At 42.8% G+C, this 23,857-nt stretch overlaps 1 protein-coding gene and 1 long non-coding RNA gene across 4 annotated transcripts in view; one reads left to right on the top strand and one right to left on the bottom strand.

The window, feature by feature from the left end:
- Naa35 (N-alpha-acetyltransferase 35, NatC auxiliary subunit) overlaps positions 1-14,948 on the bottom strand; it is a 59,419-nt gene extending 44,471 nt beyond the window's left edge. The window contains exons 1-4 of one of the 3 annotated variants that reach the window (XM_052726875.1): positions 14,841-14,948; positions 14,045-14,173; positions 3,041-3,074; positions 242-356 (exon numbers count right to left, since the gene is read on the bottom strand). In XM_052726875.1, coding sequence (XP_052582835.1) covers positions 242-356; positions 3,041-3,074; positions 14,045-14,168 — 273 coding nt within the window. In that variant the 5' untranslated portion in view covers positions 14,169-14,173; positions 14,841-14,948. Of the gene's footprint in view, positions 1-241; positions 357-3,040; positions 3,075-14,044; positions 14,174-14,517; positions 14,687-14,840 lie in introns of those variants that run through there. The other 2 variants (XM_052726876.1, XM_052726877.1) reach the window with 2 other exon arrangements.
- Positions 14,949-15,163: 215 nt separating this feature from the next.
- On the top strand, positions 15,164-23,158 carry LOC128104103 (uncharacterized). Its single transcript, XR_008215877.1, has 2 exons — positions 15,164-15,268; positions 22,573-23,158. It is a non-coding gene; the product is annotated as an uncharacterized LOC128104103 (long non-coding RNA).
- The last annotated feature ends 699 nt before the right edge of the window (positions 23,159-23,857 follow it).

The following is a 23,857-nucleotide window of genomic DNA, read 5'->3' on the forward strand; positions in this document are numbered from 1 at the left end:
TTGTTTTTTTTTCCTTTTTCATTTGGTTTTTTGAGACAGGGTTTCTCTATGTAGCTCTGGCTATCCTGGAACTCACTCTGTAGACCAGGCTGGCCTCAAACTCACAGAGATCCTCCTGCCTCTGCCTCCTGAGTGCTGGGATTAAAGGCATGCACCACCAACTGCCTGGCCGAGCACGTTTTAACATTTAAAAAAAAGGTATGTTTTAAAAGCCAGAGACATACAAAAATACAATAACTACCTTGATAGCTTGTTCGAAATTGAGAACTTTCCGATTCACTTGGTTTCCAATCATACCAGCATCCATCTTGGGGTCCATCATTTCAATTGCAGACATGGCTTCAAAAAGACCAAATCTACAAGTAAATGAACCCACAGACTGTTTCTGAACCCAGATATCCACAATGGTACAAAAATTGTCACAGTACTTTTGACAACTACAGTATTCCATGTATTTATATGTATTATGTGTATTATTTGCTAAAATTTCCATTTCAATTAATTATCATTTAGCACAAAAATTCATGTACTCACTATATACATTATCTTACATGTCCTGTCGAGGAAAGAAGGAAAACATCTTTACATTTCCTTCAACAGGATGTGAATCAGCAGCTTTTGGAAGAGATCGACTCCTGTCAACTGACTTACATTCCTTAAATAATTTTAACTTTCAGAATAATACTATCATGTGTAATTTTTTTCATTTTTCATGTATCTTTTTTTATGTGTGAGTGTGAGTGTGTGTGTGTGTGTGCTTGTGCTTGTGCGTGTGTGTGTAAGCTGGAGGACAGGCTTAGGTGTCATCCTTTGAGACACATTGCTCACTGGCCTGGAGCTCACCAATTAAGGTGGCTGGGTGGCCAGCAATCCCTAGTGATCCTCTTGTCTCTGCCTCCCCATTTCCCATTTCCGGGATTACAGACTCACGCAGGGATTTTACAGGGTTCTAGATTAAACCCAGTCCTCATGTTTACAAGGCAAACAGTTTACCAAATGAGCCATCTCCCCAGTTGTAGCTCCATTTTCTTCATATCTTAATGATACGATAATTAATTTACAAAGCCCAAAATTTTGGTGATTACATAATGCAAAACAATCCAGAAATTCTGACTGTTCACCATGGAAAATAGCCATATACATATATATACATATATATATATATATACACACACATATATGTATATATACATATATAACTGAATATATACATATATAACTGATTAGAAAGACTTGAGATATGCCTCAAGAGATGACAGAGGAAAAGCTGAGGTTGAACTAAAGCCTGACTGACCAAACTACTGACTACACCACACTCAGAATCGTTTCTCTTAAAAAAAAAAAAAAAAAAAAAAATCAACAAAGGGCTTGCTTCAGCAGCACATACACTAAAAACCAACAGAATGATGTGAAAAAGAATTTTCAGGACTGGTGAGGTAACTCAGTGCCAAAAAGCTTGTCTAGCACATGAAATGCCTGGGTTCAATCCCAGTTTTAAAAGAACAAAATAAATTCCATAGATACAAACTTCCTGCCATGACCTAAATGTGATGCTGAGGTTAAGACACTCTGGCAATCTGCTTATAGTACAGGAAACACAACTCTCACACACAAATTAGGTGACTGCTGATTAAAGCCCAAAAATCCTGACCAGAACAGTACTTTTTCAAAGAGTTAAAAAGGAAAGCACTCAAGAATGCTAGAGTATTTTGTCAACAAAAACAATATAAAACAATATGGCTTCATCAACTACCAAACAATGCTATAAAGTGAGAATAAAAACATTCTAGAACACACACACTAATGGAAAACTCTATGAACATTCCATACCCACGTTCTATGGGAATTAAGCAAAAAGAAGGAATTCCACACTACTGGAAACACCAGTCAACACTGTTGAGAAAAACCACTCATCACATGGGAAAATCCAAATGTTTATTTACACAATTTGAAAAAATATTTTTTTTTCAAATTTGAATTTCAAATTATGTTCTAAACCTTCAACACAAGCAAACAAAACCTCTTCTCTGATAATCTACAAGTTATAAAGGAAAAGCAGTTACAGAAATATTCTAAATTCTTGTGGTAGTTTGAAAGTAATTGGTCCCATAATCTCATAGGGAGTGGCACTATTAGGGGATGTGGCCTTGCTGGAGTGGGTATGGCCTTGCTGGATGAAGTGTGTCACTGTGGGAGAAGGCTGAGGTTTCCTATGTTCAGGATACCACCCAGTGTCTGCAAGCAAAGATGTAGCCAGCACTACAGCTGCCTGCATGCTGCCAGGCTCCCCACCATAATAATGGACTGAACTTCTGAAACTATAATGGAGCCACCACAATTAATTGTTTTCCTTATAAAAATTGCAGTGGTTATGGTGTCTCTTCACAGCAACAAAAACCCTAAGACAGTTCTCAATGTGGATTAGCAACTTATCTCACCTGAGAAGCTATTGCAAATTCAAACAATGTTCTCAAGCCAACTTACTAAATATGCAACTTGGATCCAGCCAGGTGTTTTTTAAAGTTTTCTAGACAATTCTTTGCACACTAAGGTTTTAACAGCAAATTTCAGCCTCTTCCTGTTACTCCAGCAAAGACTGTCTAATTTTATCTACTTGCTAATTCAAGATTTTGTCCTCACCCTGACGCAGCCATGCCACACAGTGTTTCCAGCAAGTGGGGGATTAAACAGAAAATACACAGGCCAGTACTTCCTTTCTTTGTTTCACTTGGGGATCTTCAATTTTCTTCCATACCAGCATTCAGTCATTGATAAATCTACCACACTAGACATACAACTGAGAGTTTTCTTCAAGGAATCCCATGTTCAGCATGTCCACCTTCATGAAAAGGATCCCACAGTTTCATGTTTCATATCTTAACCAGGTCAGTCACTCAAGATAGCTCACCCAAGTTGAAACTACATTTATAACTCATTTTCACAGCTTTGAAGCATAAATTTACTTGGACTTCAAGAATATTCTACATGAAAAAAAAAAAGACTAAAGTATTACACTATTTCAAAGGACACAAATACTCACAGCTTATCATGAAGTAGTTCTCCCAGCTTCAGTTCTAAAAGATCAAAGTACAAAGTTACTTGAATAATACCACAATTAGGTTTAAGTTTCAAGACTAAGAGGAAACAAGCTTGATTACTTTACAACTCATTTTCTAAGGATTGGTTATCTACTCAATCACAATGGTGCTTTCAAGAACATCATAAAGCGGGTGAAGAAAACAAGACTGAAAATTAACAAGCAAATGACCATCTTAATATTCCAGTAAGAATCACAAATTTAAAAATCATTTTTAAAGTTACTAATAGTTCATCATGTTCTAAACTTTTCCACAGAAACAAGTGCTACCTCTCTACCTCTCTGGTTGTTTTTAAACCACATGGGGTCATCATCTAGTCTTTGTTGTTACAAGAACAATGTCAAAATCATATTTAAAGATTCAATTTTACTTAAATGTACAAAACACTGAGTAAACTGCTAATCCAAACAGCTCATGAGCTGAAGATGAAGGTCAATGGTAAAGTAATCACCCAGCATTCCATCCCAGCACAAAGGGAGGGAGGGAGGGAAGGCAGCAGACAAGGGGTGGGGGACGACAAAGCCTTCAAACTTGAGTTTTCAAATGAACCAGAGATCATCCTAAACCCAACCTTCACACATCACTCTAAACCAGTCAAATCCCATGGTGGGATTCCAACAATGCTTCTAAAGCAGCCAAAGTGATTTCAATGTATGGATAGAAGACAGGAGCCACTGCTAGAACATGTCAGTAAGTTCTGTTTGTTTGTTTTTCGAGACAGGGTTTCTCTGTGTAGTTTTGGTACCTATCCTGGATCTCACTCTGTAGACCAGGCTGGCCTTGAACTCACAGAGATCTGCCTGGCTCTGCCTCCCGAGTGCATGCGCCACCACCTGGCCATGTTAGTAAGTTTAAAAGTAGTAAGTTAGTAAGTTTGGTTTTCCGCTCTGGCAAATCACGGGTGAACAGGGAGGTGAGGTGGGGGTATGAAGTGGAAGCTGCCAGAGGGAACACAGTAGAAACTGCAGGAGAAGTGGTACTCTTCACATATACAGACCCAGTGACCAGAAGAGGCCAAGGAGGGGTGCAGGGGTCTAAGGGAACTACCAGGAAAGAACCTACAAGTCCCCTTCCCACACTCCCAGACCACAGGGAACAAGGAGGCTGCAGAGCAAAGGGTTCCATTCCTGCTCCTTTACACTGCACCAAGTAGCGCCTGCTAGGGCTGGAGGGATCCAAGAACTTCACCTTTCAGATCAGCACAGCTGTGCCTGCAAGGCTACTGCATAAATACCCTTGTGATTTCTTATTTTCTATTACTTATTATCTCTACTCCTGCCATACGTGTTGAGAGCCAGTCCAGTCCCAGGAATTTTCCTGAAACCCTGATATATAAGAAGGAACCTAGTTCCTTTCCTAAAACCAGGGACATACTTAGCAAGGCCAGTAATGGCCTGGGGCCAGGGCCTTGGGAGAGCTATGGTTTGGGATCCTAGGCACTCAATTTTCCCACTCCTTGAAGGGCTGTGGTCATCAGTCTCAAGGAACCTTAGATCTGAGGCACACCTGACATATCCTGTGTTACCTTCCTGCTATTTTGTCCCATTTCCCCCTGCAAACTGTGTATAAAATGCTGTACTTCTCAATAAACTGGCGTAAGACCTAGCTTGTGCAAGACCTCCTGAGCCCAACTTTCCTTTCTCGCAGGACCCTGTCATCAAACAACCACCTTCTGGTTTAGATCACATATGTCTCATGATGGTTTTGTTTGTTTGTACGTTACTCAGTAAGGTTTAGACTGTTCTTATGCCTCACCACCCAGGTTACAGGAAAGGTCTTTACTATCCACCACATTACATGTACGTCCTCGTTCTCTCACCCTTATCCCTTCCTCTTTTTACTAGTTAATTATAACCTCCATAGGTTTAACACAGCTCCTCCAAAAAGTCTAATCCGACAGTAATGGTACCCACTGAGGGTGAGCTAGATGGAATCCCAGAGAATTCAAAATATGATTTTAAGAATGTTCAAAAATACTAACAGCAGAATGAAATAAGGAAGGTGTTGGGGAATATGAAAGGGGAATCCAACAGAGAAATACTGAAGAAAAAAAATTATGAAATGGTGGAAATAAAAAACACAGCAACCAAATAAAAAGCTCTGAACAAAGTATCACTGACAGAATGGATCAGAGAAGAGATATTATCTGAGCCCAAACACAGTGGAAGAACTGGACACTTCCACAGAACAAAGAGAAAGTAACAATGGCCGGCAAGAAGCTCAACAAGTAAAGGCATTCACTGCCAAGCCTGATGAGCTGAGGTCAATCCCTGGGACCCATATTGTACGAAAGAATTAATCCCTGTAAGCTGTCCACACACATACTCTCTTTTTCTCTCTCTAAATGTAAGTTTAAAATAATAAAGTAATATAGGAAAGCACAAGTGGTTATTCTGAGGTTTGTGACATGAAAGACCAAATCTATGGTTGAGCATAGGAGAAAAATCTCATTATAAAAACATATATTTTCAAAAGGACACTAACAGGTTAAAAAAAGCCAGTGAGATGGCTCAGCTGGTAAAAGTGCTTGCTGCCAGGCCTGACAACCTGAGTTCAATCCCTAGGACCCATGTGGTGGAAGGAGAGAAGCAATTCCTCCAACAACTCACCTTCCGACCTTCCTGTGTATTCTATGACATGCCTGTGAGTTCGTGTGTGCACTACAAAAGACCCAAGGTTGATTTCCAGCTCACAAATGCCTGCAACTCAAACTCCAGGAGATCCAATCATCTTTCTTCTGGCTTCCTCGGGCATTTGCATGAGTGTGCATGCACACACATACATACACACACGTACATACACTAACACACAAATAAAAATAAAATATATCTTCTTTTTTTCCCCCAGAAGAACCACAAAAGAAACATTTCCATTTAGAAAAAGAGATACTAATCCATATACAGAAGGATTTAGGACACCAAACAGATAAGACCGAAAAGAATCTTCCTTGTCGTATTTTAATGGAAACACTAAATACACAAAAGCAAAGGCAGTATACTGAAAGTGTCAAGAAATAATATAGAGGCAGACCCCAACAGACTTATCAAATGAGGTTTTAAAAGCCAGGAGACCCTGGAAAGATGCATTTCAAGATCTGAACAATGACCACCAACCCAGATTACTATAGCCTGCAAAGCTACCTGCCATAAAGGAAAGAGAAATAAAATACCATAATAGAAACAGACTAAAGGATTTTATAACAACCAAGCCAGCTTTACAGACAATACCTGAAGGAATCCTTTAGTCTGAAGAGAAAAACAGCTATTTCTAAAGCCACAGGGAAGAATAACCCATGCCAGAGTAATAGTTAACTACGGAGAGAGGAGAAACAAACACGACCAAATCACAGGAAGAAATTCACCTTTCAACAGCTTCAGTCTCAACCACACAATGAAAAGACAGAGACCGGTAGGTATCGGGGACTGTGGGGGTCCAGCCCCTAGATAGTCCCCTCCCAGGGTCCGGGAAGAATCTACAACCGGCTGATAATTAATCTTTGATGAAAAGAAATGAATCTATGTACACGAAACTCCTTAGTTCATACACTTTATTATTCTGTGATAGTTCTCTCTCTGCACAGCTTCTATTCTGCTCTCATGTCCATCTAGCTCATTTCTAGCCTGACTTCGCTCTACACTTGTCTGCAGTCCCCTCTAGGTTCTATCTTAATTCCCTCATCTAGTTCTGCCCCTTCTAGGTTCTCATCCATCTTGTTCCTTCCCATATCATCTCCTTTCCCATCTCCTCCTCTCTCCTCATCTTGTTCTTCCCCATCTGGCTCTTCCTCATCTTCCATCTTGTTCCTCTAGTACTCTCTTCTAGCCCTTCAATCTAGTTCTTCCCCATCTCAGTTTGTTCCTCTCAAGTTCTTACCCGTCTAGTTCTTCCATTCTCTTTTCTCTTCTCCATCCCTCCGTGCCCTGGAAGTCCTGGTATATAAAGCCAGGCTTCCAGGGTCAAACGGAGGGGTGATAAGAATCACAATGAGAGGCAATAACCGTTAATTATCATTTGCAACTCCAAAGGGAAGTGACCAATGGGGAAATGAATTAACTAAAGGCTAAATTCAGGTAATATCTAAGAAGAGGGATCTTATGTGCTCAACTATTAAACTCTTAAACGTGATTAGTAGAAAATGTTAAGAATCTATAAGTTGCTAGGTCAATGGGAGAAAATAGAACTGTCTTCTTTTTTCCTGTGGCTCCTATCTGTCCAAGCTATCTGCCGTTTTTTCTGCAGGGTGGGGGAAGTGTGCTCAGTCGCTAGGCAACCTGTGTACAGCTAGATGCCTCTGGTGATAGTTAAAGGGAGATTTGGAACTAGAGGTAAGGTTTGGGAAAGCAGGAAGTAAAGCTTAATTGGCACATCCACCAGGTCTTCTCATATGGGTAACCTGGATGCTTAAGTCTGTTCTTAGAAAGTACGGAGGTATCTCTGATAAGGTACTTTCTTCCATCTGGGGATGGACCTGGCCGGATGCTGCCAATGTTGATAATTACAGGGAGGCTTGAACTGGGGTTCTAGCTGAGCATAGCTGTCAGCACAGAAGGTTATCTAAATATTCCTAGAAGTGGTTAGGTAAGGAGTTAGCGGTCTATAAAGTTAGTAAGGCTGTAAGAAAGGAGGGTCCGAGCTGAATCTGTAAAGCTATTACTTAATGTCCACCTGACCTAGGTGGTGTCTCCTTGTGGAACTTACCTTAAATCAGGAGACTTGCATGTGGACTGTTATTACTGCTAGTCCTTGAAAGTGGCCAAGGGAGATAATCTGATTCCAGAGAAAGCCTTTACTGAGGCAGTTCTCCAAATACTTGGAATGTGTATGTCCAGAGAGTGATCAGTCCATACTGTCAGCCCTTCTTAGGGGAAAGTCATTTGGGAAAACTATGAAGGCACACATGATTTTCATAACAGAAGACAGCTGATATATAACAAGCCAAGTAACACCAAAAACTCCTTGGGATTTGGCTTCCTCTGGAGGAATTCCCTGATCCCTCTAGGTAGTGACTTTGCCATAACCAGCTGAGTTCTTATGATATATTCCTGCGGCCTGCAGCAGGTAGGTAAGATCAGAAACAGTGTCTTAGCTATTTCTGTGAAGAGACAATGTCCTAATTAGGGTTACTATTGCTTTGATGAAACACCATTATTAAAAGTAACTTGTGGAGGAAAGGGTTTATTTCACTCACACGTCTATGCAAGTTTGTCATCAAAAGCAGCCAGGACAGGAACTCAAACATGGCAGGAACCTGGAGGGAGGAGCTGATGCGGGAGCCATAGAGTGCTGCTTACTGGCTTGCTCCTCATGACTTGCTGGGCCTGCTATCTTATAGCACCCAGGACCACCAGGTCCAGGGATGATGCAATCACAATGGGCTGGGTCCTACCACATCAACCACTAATTAAGAAAATGCCCTACAGGCTTACTTACAGCCCAATCTAATGGAGACATTATCTAAGTTGAGGTTCCCTCTTTTCATATGACTCTAGCTTGTGTGAAGTTAACAAAACTTAGCACAAGACCACGGTAGAATAAAATAAAATCAAGACTAATCCCCCATAATATACAAACACAACACACTTTTGAAGGAGCAGTAACTCACTGAAAGGATCAGGAAGGAAATCACAAAGAGCACACCCACTAGCGCACCTGGGTAGGGCCATGCCAGCTTAGAAAGGAAGTTCACTGCTACAAGTGCTCACATTAAACACCAGAGAGCTTTTGGCTGGGGAGATGACTCTTTGAATAAGGCACTTACCACAACACCAATAAATAATAACATCAGGGCAGATATTAAATGAAAGAGATTAAAAGAACAATGCACAGAATAAACCAAAGAATTGGTCCTTTGAAAAGAGTAACAAGACTGGCAAGCCTCTAGTAAAACTAACAAACAGACCTAAACTAATAAAATTAGAGATGAGAAGAAGTCTGTTACAACAAACTCTAATGAAATCCAGACCATTAGGGAATACTCTGAAAACTTCTATCCCACTGGGCATGGTGATGCATGCCTTTAATCCCAGCTCTTGGGAGGAAGAGGCAGGTAGATCTCTGTGAGTTCGAGGCCAGAATGGTCTATATTGCGAGTTCCAGGACAGCCAGGGTGGTTATACAGAGAAACTGTCTCAAAAAACCAAACCAAACCAAAAACAACCTTACATCCCACTAAGCAGGAAACACACAAAACAAAAAACAACAATGGATTAATTTCTAGATGTATGACTTCCTGTCCTAGTTTGCCTTCTATTGCTGTGATTAAAAATCATGACCAAGGCCGGGCGGTGGTGGCGCACGCCTTTAATCCCAGCACTCCGGAGGCAGAGCCAGGTGGATCTCTGTGAGTTCGAGGCCAGCCTGGTCTACCAAGTGAGTCCCAGGAAAGGCGCAAAGCTACACAGAGAAACCCTGTCTCGAAAAACAAAAAAACAAAAACAAAAAAAAAATCATGACCAAAAACAAGGTGGGCAGGAAAGGAGAGGATTTATTAGCACACACATCCCAGTCACAGTTGCTCACAAAGGGATGTTAGGGAAAGAACTCAAGCAGGAACTGAGGCAGGAACCATAAGGGAGCGCTGCTCACTGGATGCTCCTGGTGGCTTGCTCAGCCTGCTCTAGCCCACCTACCCAGGGGTGGCACTACCCACACTGTGCTGGGCCATCCCACATCATTCATTAATCTAGAAAATGCCTCACAGACTTCTCCACAGGATAGTCTGAATGGAGGCAATTCCTCAGCTGATATTTCCTCTTCCCAGGTAAGTTTAAGTTTGGGTCAACTTAACAAAAACTAACCAGCACATCTACTACATTAATTATTGTGAAAATAACATTTCTAAAAGTAATCTACAATGCAATCCTCATTAAATTTCCAATGACATTCATCACAGAACTAGAAAAAACAATCCTAAAATTCATATGGAAACACTCAAGACCACAGATAGACAAAGCGACTCTCATCAAAAAGAATACTGCTAGAGACATCCCAATGCCTGTCCTTAAACTCTACTATAGTGCCACAGAGGAAAAGATAGCCTAGTAATAGCAAAGGACTGACATGCAGGCCAATAGAACAGAGCAGAGGACCCCGAAATGTAACTCAAATGTTAGATGATCTTTTAATAAAAAACCTGGGACCAGATACTGGGATGAAAGCTCAAAGATCAAAGAAACAGAGCAAGCCACAGCCACCACCTCTTATTCATGTTACACCGAAATAAACCTACACAGCTATGGCTACCTAATTTTTGAACTTAGTTATCAAAAACATACACTGGAAAAAGACAGCTTATTCAGTAACAGTATTGGCAGAACTGAGTATTTATTTGCAGAAGAATGAAATTAAATCCATATCTCTAACCTAATACAAAAACCAGTTCAAAGTAGATTAAAGACCTTACTGCAAAACCCACAACACTAGAACTGCTGGGGGCAGACACCCCAGATACAGGTGTAGGCGATAACTTTTTACTAGAGCGCCAACCACACAGGGGAAGCCCCAAGAATGGGCAAAGGAACCATCTACAGAGGGAACACAGCCTACAAAATAAGAGAAAACGCTTGCAAATTACTCTTCAGGCAGGGCTTAATGTCTAGAATAAAAAACTCCAAGAATTAAACACCAAAAGAATAAACAGTCAAATAATAAATGGGCCAATGAACTGAACAGACCATTCTCAAAACAAAGACAAGTAGTCAATAATATTACAAGAAATGTTCAGCACCCTTTTATCATCAAGGAAATGCAAATGAAATCTACTTTGTGACTTTTCACCATAGTCAGAATGACTGTTATCAAGAAAATAACTAATAACAAATGCTGGTGAGGATGTAGGGAAATCAGGGACCCTTAATTCACTGTTGGTGGGAGTGAAAAGGGCACACCACTATGGAAATCAGTGTGGAAGAGTCCAAGAAATAACTAATTAATTAAATAAGTAAAGGAAAGGAACTAGAACCACCACACCACCCTTCTGCACGACATCTGGGCATCACCACAGAGATACCTTCATCATATTTACTGCTGCTCTAGACCTAACAGCAAGGAAATGGGTTCAGCCAGCATGTCCACCAACAGATGAACAAACAATGAAAATGGGATACATATACACTGGAATTTTGTCAGACATAAGGAAAAATGAAATGTATAGGAAAATGGATCAAAGTAGAAAATAAACACATAATTTAAGGAAACTCAGATTCAGAAAGACAAATACCATATGTACTGTCCCACGTGGGGATCCTAGCTTCCAATTTTAATAATGTGTGTTTATGAGGAAGTTCGTGGAGGTCATGGAACTAGAAAAGGACCCATGAAAGGGCAGAAAGAGGCTTTAATAAAGGTATGGAGGACAGCAGGACATAAGTGACAAGGCAGGAAAGGAGGGGAGCTAGGGGTTAATTGTGTACGAAAATATGATAAGGAACTTTGTTATTCTGCATGCTAAGATTTAAATTAGTGACTAAAAATTTAAAAATAAACATCAAGGAGACTACATTCTCAAGCTTAGGCTTAAAACTCTCCCCAATGCCCATAAAACCAGTTCACACCAACAAAGCAAGAAGAATGGTCGGGTGGTGGTGGCGCACGCTTTTAATCCCAACACTCGGGAGGCAGAGGCAGGCGGATCTCTGTGAGTTCGAGGCCAGCCTGGTCTACAAAGTGAGTTCCAGGACAGGCACCAAAACTACACAGAGAAACCCTGTCTCGAAAAACCAAAACCCAAAAACCAAAAACCAAAAACAAACAAACAAAACAGAATGGCACTGAAGATTCTCACCTTCTTGTTTTGTAGACAAGCAGAATTACTCGGTATCACCAAAACACAAAATTCACAACGCACTCTGGCTCAAAGGTTTACCTCAATCTAGGGTCATTTCCTCAGCTTCACTTATAGAAATGTGGCCTTTCCTTTAAGACACAACTTTCCCACTTAGGTCATGAAAACAGCCCGCTAATACTTTAAAAAACAAAACAAAACCAGCACACACGTGAACCATTTAATCACCCAAACTTTTGGGCATAAAAACTACCACATAACATGTCTCCTGGTAAACACACAGCAGTAGACACATAGGGGCAACTCAGTCCAAGGTTCCTCCACCAACCGATACATACTTTAACCGGACATGCAGTTCAAACAGTAAAAAATATCACCTGGCTTAAGCTTACCGGGTGCCGCACCAAGTCCCCAAAAACGGATCAGGAATGAGCTCCTTAACATCGGAGCTTACCATTTTCACCTTTATCTCCATCTTAACTCACTTTTGTCTGTCTTTTTCCGTAGCCTAGCACCAGTCTATCCCTACGTCTCTCCTCACTGCCAAGATCTTGAACCCATCCTCTCTTGAAATTCGAGCTTTTCCTATTGCTTGTTCCTTCCTCTCATTCTTCAGTCTCCCTTAGACAATAAACAGGATGTTTATAACCACTTACTTCTAAACACTTAGGTGGGAGGAGGAGATTATTTATTATAGAGGGAAGTCATCTACATTTCTCAGAATGATCTTGAACTTCTGGGCTTCAAGTGATCCTCCTGACGAGAACATCTGAGTAGCTGGGATTATAGGTATGTCCCACTAAACCTAGTTATTCCCAAACACTGGACCTACTATGTGCCATATGTATATTCCAGGGTTATGTATATGGTCTCTGCCCTTATTAAACTTACATCATGGTAGCTAAGGCTGACAATGAGCAACAAATAACTACAACTATGGTTTTTGACAGATTAAACCCTGAAGAAAGTAAAACACGGTGATTCAGTTGAGACAAACTTAGCTGACCTGCTTACAGCTGTCCTTTTGAGCTCTTCATTGGTAAGGTAATGTAACACAAAAGTGACTCAGCTATGTGATGACCTGATGCAAAGTAATTTAAGAGTAAACAAAATTCACAATGCTCTGGCAAGGCAGCTTGGTGTTCAGAGATAAGGGTGACTGAAAAGATAGAGCAATGGCAAAAAAAATGAAGACTGAGCACAAAGCAGGGACCAGAGCTTAGAAAACTATGAGAAAGGAGTCTGGACTTTATTCTACTCCAGTAGTAAGCCATCTGAGGATCTTGAGAGAGTAACAGGATGTAGTCATTTGAAAACCTGTAATTCACAACAGTTCTGTTGCCAATACAGTGAGTGCTTCCTCCCACAGCTAGACAGTGCTGTCATTTAGCTGCTCTCTTTTCTTCTTGTTTGTTTTTTGTTTTGGTGAGACAGGGTCTCACTCTCACTATGTATCCTTGGCTGGTCTGGAACTTACTATACAGACCAGACTGGCCTTGAACTCCAAGATGGGCCTGCCTCTGCCTCTGGATTGCTGTGATTACAAGTGTGCACTTCCACACCTGGCTGTCATGCATTATCTAACCTGCTAAAGTTAGAAGAATTTAGGGGGGAAAGTGCCTTGCAGCTGGAAAGATGGCTCAGCAGTTAAAAGCATTTGGTGTACAATCATGAGGACCAGAGAGTCTGAATTCCAGCATTAAGCCAGGGTTCCAGAAAAGGCTTGTAACTACATCTCCAAGGGATCCAATACCTTATTCTGGCATCCATGTGCACATAGGTGTGTGCACCTTCACACATATGTACATACAAATACATAAATAAAAATCTTTTAAAAAATGCCTCAACATCTGTATTTAATGTTTTACCAAATATACACTGGTTTTAAACCAAACTTAAAATCAGAAAACAGAGTAAAGTGTGGTCTCCACTTATAATCTCAGCACTCAGGAGGAGCTGGAATTCAAGGTCATCCTCCACAGCAGAGACTTTGTCAGCCTGGGCTACAGGAGACTTTCTCCAAAACAAACAAAATGACCACAAATTTGATAAAATCGCAAGGCTGTTTTTTTTTTTTTTAATCAAGGTAAGTTGAGAAAAGAAATATGATTTTACTTTATCCTGCCCCAGATTTTGAACCAATATTCCAAAAATTCAAACTTACCTCGACAAGCATCTTCAAAATCCTGGGTTATGTCCACCCAACTTGTGTTACTTTTTTCCATTTTCTCAGGAACACTAAGCTCCCATCCTGAATCATCATCATCTACAGCAGCTTTCATAACCATTATGCCTGTAACGTGAAGACTGGTGTGAGACAGAGGGGAGTGTTTTGGCAGGTACAGTATCTTCAGGACTACCTACGTACTGGGTGAAAGACTTCCTAAACTCTGTAGACCGAACTCCTTTGAGTCCATTGGATGGAATTGCAAAAAACTAGCTTTGTGCAATCAGACCTCGCTGCTGCTGATCACATACTGAGATTCGCACCTGCCAGAACTCTCAGTTTCTAACTAGTTCAGAGATCTTCAGCCATCCCACCGCAAGAAACAACTCCAGAGGTGCCGGCTTTCAACACTGGCCTCCTCCGGGAACTAGAGCTTCCCTCTCCGCTCAACAGCAGCCGAGCATCCTCACCTGGCGGGCTTCGCAAGCCCCAGGCCCGGCCTCGCCCTGCAGGCGCGTCCCCTCAAACCCCGGCCCGTGGAGGAACGCGGCCGAGGCGAGGACGCGTCTACGCGGCGCCTCGCGGGGAACGGGCACCAGGCGACCCTTGTCGCCCGGGCGACCCGGGCACAGCCCGGCCTCCCGGCGCGCGCCTCCGGCTCCGATCGGAGGTACGGCGAGGAACCGGCCAGTGCCGGCTCCCCGAGGTCCGCCACACGCGAGGTGCGGGGTCGTGCCGGCCCCACACAGGCCACCCGTGTACTTTTCCCACGACCACACACGCCACCACGCACCGTCCGCGCCACGAAAATAACGACACAGCCGCCACAGCCGCCGCCGCCACCTCCCCTCTCGGCCCCGCCCCCGCCCAGCCGGCCGCGTGCGCGCATGCGTACGCTCGGGGCGCGCCCCCCGCCCTCCTCCTCTCGGGACTCCGCGCTGCGGCCACGCCCCCTCCTTCACCTAGGCCGCCATACCCGGATGGACTGTCGTCCTCTCTTCTCGCGGCATTATAGCCCGTCGCGAGACCGGAAGCCTCTTTCCATTTCCCTCCCCTCCGGTAGGACCCGGAGAGGGGCGGAGCCTGAGGGCTGGGCACCAGCCTCATCCAGGGCAGCTTCCTGGAAGACTCTGAAAGGTGACTCTACGGTGAAGGGCAGGGGTGGAGCTTCCGGTGGGACGAGACCAACTGCTCTTTGGTGGCAGTGCACACTGACTGGATGTACGTCTTCTAGTAGTGCGGAAGGACTTCATAAAGAAAAACAAAGCATCTGCATCAGGCTAGCAATTTTCTTCCAAACTCAGATGTCTTAAGTTTTTCCTATTCAGTCAGACCTTCATCAAGTAGATTTGGTGTGGGTGTGGGTGGAGCTGGGGAAAGAACCCAGGTCCAGAAGTAATCTTAAAAAAGAAATAAAAAAGGAAGGACATGATTGCTCCTAGGTATGATGGAGGAGAAGATTGATTGTAGATATGAGGGAGAGCATAGCCACAGAAGTCCAGAGTGGACATGACCCTGAGCTGGGCCCATGTGAGGAGAGGGGGAGGCGAGAGAGGAGGCCAGAAGGATAAAGGGTTAGAAAAAAGGACCTGATAACCAAAATGGCTGGATTATATATGGAAGAACAGCTGGGGCAGCCCAGCCCCTGGGCTAGAGAAAATTAGGGTAAGGGGCAGGGTATGCCAGCCGTATCTTGTGACAGGTAGGGACAGGGATGCTGAGAGAACCGGGCAGCCAGGTCTGCTTAAATAGGCACCTCAGCCATCTGTCCTGGGCTTGAGACCTGACACTGAATAAGAGAATACTCAGTCTGTCTTTGAGCTACATCTTCAGGCTTCATGTTGATTATTTAAATTTTTGTTTTTCGAGACTTTTTTGTGTGTGTAGCTTTGGCTGTTCTGGAACCTAGCCCTGTAGACCAGGACGGCCTCGAACTCACAGAGATCTGCCTCCTGAATTCTGGGATTAAAGTTATGTGCCTCACACCTGGCAGATTATTTAAATTAAAAACAATTATTTCTCACATAGAATGTGTTTCCTGAGGACAGAAACTGTGTTTTTATTAAAACTGTCCTAGCACCTAAGGCATGTAGTTAGTTCACAAAGTACGTGGAAGATGAGAATGTAGAAAAGAAGTTACAGAAACTGATTAAAGATCTTTTGAGATGCCAAAAAAAAATCTAGAAAAATGTGAATAGGGTGCATCTTAATTGTTCAATATTGTATGTAAAAGTGTGACCAGAACTAATTTTATAAAGATTCACTGGGGGGGCTGGAGAGACAGATCATCAGTTAAGAGTGCTTCTTATTCTTCCAGGGAACTTGAGTTCAGTTCCTAGCACCTGTGTCAGGCCACACAACCACCTGTAAATCCAGCTCCAGGAGGGTGCCAGGTCTGTAGGTGTGTTCTTTCACTGGTGATTTAACCAAAGACCAAGTATTCTACACTGAGCTAAATTCCTAGCTCCCTCCTATATACGTTGTCATATCTAGAGCACTCATTAACTAATACAATGCAAATGCTTTGTGAATGTTCGTTGTGTTGTTTAGGAATAATCACCCCGATATTCTGTGCATAATAAAAATATTTCTTCTGGCTGGGTAGTAGTGGTGCAAGCCTTTAATCCCAGCATTTGGGAGACAGAGACAGTGGATCTCTGTGAGTTTGAGGCCATCTTGGTCTACAGAGTGAGATCCAGGACAGCCAGAGCTACACAGAGAAATCTTATCTTGGGGTAGAGGGGGGAGGAAGAAAAAAGAAAAAACCCAAAAAATCCTTAGCTGGATCCATGGCTGTGGAACCCCTGTATATGCTGTGCTGACTGTATATTTGTCTCTTTCATAGTAAAGATTTCTTTAGTCCTCACCATTGGCTTCCAACTGGTAGACCAAGGTGCTTTGTTTCTAGCAGGGACTTGTCAAGTGCTGACCTCCCTGGGTCTGTCTGGGCCATTGGTCACGAGGTAGTTCAATTTCAGAGAGGAAGGACTTATAATCCAGGGCTTTCATGTATAGCTGTACAAACTGGATACTGTACAGCTATAATGTATGCATTAAAAGCTCCCCAGAGCTTCACACCCTAGCTCTACTCCCAAAATCTGCCAGCTGCCAGCCATTGGGAGTGGAGGAAGAAAGCTGAGACATGAGGGAGGGCACATTTCAACACCCATGTGACAGGTTGCTGGATAAGGTCCTCTGTGTCTGCTGCATTTTCCTTCTGTCATCTCATGCCAGCCCCTTCTTGCTAACAGCTCTCCCTGCTTGTTTTGCAATTCCAAAGTCTTCTAAGTGAATCCACTTAAAACGGGATGCAACCAGGAAGGAGATGTCAGATCTTATGCTTCGTACGAATGCATCCCTGTTTTAGCCTCAGCCTGACCTTCATCTCGAGAGAGATTCTTCTCTGAGTTCCAGAATGTGCTATGATGCAGATGTGCCTGTAAATAACCTTTTGAATTCATTTGTGCCTTCTTCCATCTGCCTGTCTCTCCGACTTTAATAGGTTTTCTGTCCCCCAATAATAAGTTTCTCCATCGGTGCAGTAAGCCAGATCAAGCCAAGATGAAAAAAATATAACAACAGGTATTAGGAAGCAAAGCAACTCCCAGGTGGGTTCTTGGATCCCAGAGATCAAGGCCAGAGAAGTCTCACCCAAACTAAAACAGGGAGATTTTATAGGTTGTAGGCAAGGGGTGATGATGTGTCCACTAACAAGCTGGGTTTGTGCTCAAGTATGGTCAAAAACTGAGCGCTTAGGTGGGGACTTGGACTGCTGGCAACTTCAAGCAGGGGAGGGGGGGAAATATGCAATAGCTGCCTAAACCCAGCACTTGGGAGGCAGAGGCAGGCAAATCTCTGAGTTCAAGGCCAGCCCAGTTTACTGAGTGAGTTCCAGGACAACCAGGGATACACAGAGAAACCCTGTCTTGGAAAAAAAAAATGCATATTGCTAATTTTTTTTATCTTTTAACAATTAAGAATGGTAGTGGTGTATGTTTTTATTATAGTAACAGTCCATTTCTTGTATGTTACCCTGAAGTCTTTGTTCCCATTGGAAATCAAGAGAACAGAACTTCCAAGAAACCACACAAGGAAACAGAAGCAAGGACTAGAGGCATTACCATGCCCAGGGCATATCTCACAGGGACCTGAACTGCCAGTTGAGCCCTAGGGCTCAGCTTAGCTTTAGTGCCTTGATGTAAAGCCAAAGAGCATGTGCTACCCCAACCACCAAAGCAAGAACAAAGCAGCAGCAAGAGCTATTTAAAATCCTCTTTCTTCCCATTAAGTCTGAGCCATGACTGTTTTGAACTTTTCTGCAGAACATGCAAAGTATCTCCTTAAAGCCATATGGATATTGGGATTGTGCATGCTGCCAGCCCAGAATTCATTTCTAAAGTGATTTTATATTGTTGCAGGGTGCCAGCCAGCATAAATATATATACATGCACACATATAAAACATTTTCCTATTTTTGCTTTTTATGTTAATTTGCAGAGATTTTCTGCCTGGAATCAATCTCAAGAGTTCTGATTTAGCTTGGCGGTGGAGTGGATTACACGTTTTTCAGCACAGGAGATGAGGGAATAAGAGAAGATATTTTTGAAGAAGAATTTTACCAGAGAGATGGCTCAGAGGTTAAAAGCATACTGCTCTTGCAGAGGACTGAGTTTGGTTCCCAAGTTGAGTAGTTCACAACTGCTTATAACTCCAACTCCAGGGGATCTGATGCCCTCTTGCATCCTTTGTGATGTCTGAGAGCACCTGCACACACATGCACATATCTACACACACATAATTAAAAATAATAAAATCTTCTAAAAATAGAAATTACTTATCCAAATTGTATTAGTAAAGTTTCTCCAGAGGAAGAGAACTAATAGAGTGAACCTATCTGTCTGTCTGTCTATCTCTCTATCCATTTATCCATCTATCGATCTATCTATAGAAAGGGGATTTATTAGAGTAGCTTACAGGCAGTGCCCAGCTAGTCCAACAATGGCTGTCTTGCAATGGAAGGTCCAAAAATGCAGTAGTTATTCAGTCCATGAGGCTGGATGTTCCATCTGGTCTTCAGTATACACTGGAATCCTGAAGAAGTAGGCTCTAATGCCAGTGAAGAAATGGACTTGCTAGTGAGAACAAGAGCCCAGAGAGCAAAACCTTCCTTTGTCCATGTCCTTTATATAGGCTGCCAGCAGAAGGTGTGTCCCAGATTAAAGGTGGATCTTCCTACTTCAAAAGATCTATATTAAAGGTTTACCTTTCCACCTGAAAGATCCAGATTAGAAGTGGGTCCTCCCACTTCAAATGATTTAATTAAGAAAAAATCCCACACAGGTGTGTCTAGCCACTTGCGCTTTAGTTAACTGTAGATGTAGTGGACAACTAAGAATAGCCATTATAAAAATCTATTTAAAGTTTAGTGTTGAGGATGATGTCTCTGACTACATAGCCATATATTGCACAGGTGAGTGGACAGGGTGTCTGTTGTAGTGTTGTGACAATGATTTAAGTCAAATCTGAGGTCATGCTCATCAGTGATTTGAAAATTAAATGTACTATAGTTGATTTTTTTTCTAGTTTGAAATTTGTAGTGTGTGTGTGTGTGTGTGTGTGTGTGTGTGTGTGTGTGTGTGTGTTCAAGTGTGTGGTGGTCAGAGATCAACCTTGTATAGATCAACCTCTAGAGCAGTGGTTCTCAAACTTCTTAACATTTTGACCCTTTAATACAGTTCTCCGTTTTGTAGTGACCCCTGTCTTAGTTTGGGTTTCTATTGCTGTGAAAGAAAAAACACCATGACCATGTCAACTCTGTTGCTCGAATTCTAAATTGGTCTCACCAACTCCTCAGCCTGAAAGAGCCTTTAGCTGAAAGGGATGCTTCTGCCTAAAAGCCTCAGCCAATAGGCCTCTAGTTGAATGAACTTCCTCAGCTGAAAAGACTTTAGTTCCTGTCTCCTCTCCACATTACTTCCTGGGATTAAAGGCATGTGTGCTTCCCAAGCAAAGACATGAGATCTCAAGTGCTGGGATTAAAGGTGTGTGCCACCACTGTCTGGCTCTGTTACTCTCCTAGACTGAGTCAATCTCAAGTAGTTCAGGGTGACTTTGAACTCACAAAGATCCAGATGGATCTCTGCATCAGGAGTGCTAGGATAAAAGGTGTGTGCCACCACTGCCTGGCCTCTATGTTTAATCTAGGGCTTGTTCTGTCTTCTGATCTTCAGGCAAAATTTATTAGGGTACACAATATATCACCACACAACTCTTATAAAGGAAAACATTTAATTGGGGCCTACTTATAGTTTCAGAGGTCCTTTATCATTATGATGGGACATGGTTTTGTGCAGGCAGACATAGTGCTGGAGGAGAGTGCTACATCTTGATCTGCAGGCAGCAGAAAGAGAGAATATGTAACATAATGGGCATAACTTGAGCATATGAGACCTCAAAGCCCCTCCCCACAGTGACACACTGCCTCCAACTAGGCCACACCTACTCCAGCAAGGCCAAACCTCCTAATAGTGCTACTCCCTATATGCCAAGCATTCAAACATATGAGTCTATGGGGGCCATTCCTATTCAAACTATCACAACCCCAACCATAAAATTATTTTGTTGCTACTCCATAACTATAATTTTGCTGTTATGAATCATAATCTTATGAATCTGATATGCAGGATATGTGATATGGGACCCCAAAAGGGCCACAACCCACAGGTTGAAAACGACTGGTCCAGAACAATCCATCTTGTTTTTGAGGCAGTTTTTCACTTGGCCTGGAACCTACCTGACTAGGCTCAACTGTCTAGGCAGTGGGCTCTTGGGGTTTGTCTGTCTCTGCCTCTCCAGTACTGGGATCACAAGCATATGCCACCATGCTCCACTTACACAGGTTCTGAGTACCAAATGCAAGTCTTTGTGCGCAAGCACTTTACTAACTGAGCTAGTATCCCAGTCTGTCTTTTTTAATCTTACTGATATTGTAACCATCAAGCTGTTAAACTTTGATTGTACTCAGATATGTGACTACAAATCAGTTTGATATTCATGGAAGAAATGGGTGTGTGGCGGTTTGAATGAGAAGTGCTCCCCATTGGTCACATGTTAGAACACTGGGACCTTGGTTGGTGGAGCTGTTTGGGGCAGTCATGGAAGCTTCAGGGGGTAGAGCCTTGATGGAGTAATTACGTCACTGGGGGTGGACTTTGAGGATTGATAGCCTGGCCCCACTTCCGGTTTGAACTCTCTGTTTCCTGTTTGCAGTTGAAAATGTGGTTCCTTGGACTCCTGCTTTGACTGCCATGCCTGCTGCCTGTCGCTATGTCTTCCTATGTGGGCTCTATTTCTCTCTGGAACCGTAAACCAAACTAAAGTTTTCCTTCTGTAAATTGCTATTGGTATTTTACCACAGCAATAAAAAGTAACTAGTAAAGGTTACTTTAAAAATTGAAATTTTTATCTTGGACCTGAGTGATGGGTAGGTCAAATAGAGGTTTAAGCTGCCCTGTGAATTCTTTTTCCTTAGATGAGAAACACATATATTTTTTACTTCATTTTTTATTATCTGTTACACCACCTATTTGTTGGGGAATATTTCTTTACACTGTGTGAAGATGTTGTGTGGTTACTAGTGTTCATGCTTTTAAAGATTTATAATGAAAAAGAGCAAGCTGGAAAAGGAAAAATACAAAATGTGTAATTGGGTCCCTGTTTTAAGTGCGGGGAGGGGGGGGGGGGGCAGGGGCAATGTGGGTTAAGGCGTGCCCTACCAGGCTATCAATTGAGCCTTGTTCAAAGTGCCACCCAGAGAGACAACTGGTCAGCTGACTGCACCCAGGCACTGAGTGGCATGGGAATAAACATAGACCTCCAGCAGACCTCTAGGCTTGGCCACAGGCTCACTTACAGGGAACCCAGAATACAGCATGGAAGCGATCTGTTTCTTTCCTTCTGGATACCAAAGCCACTTACTCAGTCCTGGGGTGCCACCTCTCCTCATTTCCCTGTTGTTGGGGTAGGGAGGACAGCCTTACCCACCTCACCAGACTTAATTGTACTTTCAGGACTACTTGATGGGAAAAGATTTTTCAGCTAAGGTAGGAGCTTTCATTTCATTGCTCCCTCCATGTGCCTCACTCCAGACCTGTCAGAAGTGCTTCTCCTCCTCATGCACACAGACAGGGCCCTGCTCTCTGCCTTGTCCCTAATTCCAAAAGAATGAGTTCTCACCCCACAAGCTTTTCTCTTACTGGTTCCCTCTACTAATTAACTACTCAGCTGATTGTTACAGGATTACCATAGAGCTGGAATCCAAGGACCATCAGATATACCCAGGTGGTAAGAAACTGTAACAGTTAAAAGCTCCAGAAACAAGCTTAAATCCATCTGGACAGGTCGGATCTACCTCGATATAAGTCCCAAACCCAAACCTTCCTGGTCTTGGGACCCTTCTCTATCACCCTGGAAACCCCTCCATAATAATAATAATTCTTTCTTCTAAGCTTTTCTCTCTCTCACAGCATCCTGTCAGACACAAAAGCAGCCAAAGTGCCAGGCCAAGAAAGATGAACAGCTCTGAGGCAGCAGATGACAGCTCACCATCCCAGGACAGCCCACCATCCCAGGACACCTGTCTACCTTGAAAGCCCCCTTCCCTACCCCACAAGAGTCAACCAATGCCCACCAAGTCAGCTGGAAGCAGTTTTTCTAGGAGAAATGATGCCCCTATTCCTGTTCACTCACTTTTTTTATAGTAAGCAAAAAGTCTGGAATGTTAGAATTCTGTCCTCACTCTAGCTGCATGATCGCACATGCACAGTTCAGGAGTTAAGCAAAGAGTCTTGTGTCTTACATCATCAGTGTGTGCTGGCAACTACATGAGCATGGCGTGGTCATGCAATCAGCACATGTGTGGTGTAGCTCCGTAAGCCTGCCTGTGCATGCTCACCAGGAACCCTTAAAAAGCCAGACACAGACGCCACCCTCTCTCTCTGTTCTGCTCCCTCTCGCCCAACCCCACCATCTTTCTCTCTGTTCTGTTATGTCTCCCCAGGCCTGGTTCTTTTCCCCTTCTCTCCTCCTAATAAAGCTCTCAGCTACCAGGTAGTGTGGCCTTGGCTCATGACCCTTTTGCTCAGTAACCAGTGCCATAACCAGTGCTGCTTATCATTCATTTCACCAGGGACTGGGGTATTGCTGTGATAGGCCTGACCATGCTTTTGTTTGAAGGAATAGGGACCTTGGAACTGTGGATTAGTAAAGCAGTTCAACACTTTTGCTGCTTCTTGGGCCATACCAGTAGGAGCATGGAAAACAGTGGTGCTAAGTATGATTTGATGAACTGGGGGTAGGGGGCCTGGCTCAAGAGGTTTCAGAGGAGAAGAATTTTAATATATTGCCTAGAGATCATTCTTGTGGTATTTTGATGAAGAATGTGGCTGTTTTTTGCCCTTGTACAAAGAGTCTGCCTGAGGCTAAAGTGAAAGTTTTGGATTAATTCCATTGGCAGAGGAAATCTCAAAACATCCCAGTATAGACTCTATTGTGTGGTTACTAGTGTTCATGCTTTTAAAGATTTATAATGAAAAGGAGCAAGCTGAAAAGGAAAAATACAAAATGTACAATTTGAGGAGAAAAGAAGCATCAGGAAGTAGAATGCAGCTAAGTATTTAAGAAGAAAGATTAAGAAATGGAATCAAGAGAGTGGTGACCTCAGGGCAAGATTCCCCCCAGCTAGGTTCCCAACTTGTAAAAAGAAATTAAAGAAAAGCTTAGAACCAGGTGTGATGGTGCACACCTTTAATC

Source organism: Peromyscus californicus, unplaced genomic scaffold (genome assembly GCF_007827085.1).
Source record: "Peromyscus californicus insignis strain IS unplaced genomic scaffold, ASM782708v3 Scaffold_8__1_contigs__length_139910024, whole genome shotgun sequence".
Lineage (NCBI taxonomy): Eukaryota > Metazoa > Chordata > Mammalia > Rodentia > Cricetidae > Peromyscus > Peromyscus californicus.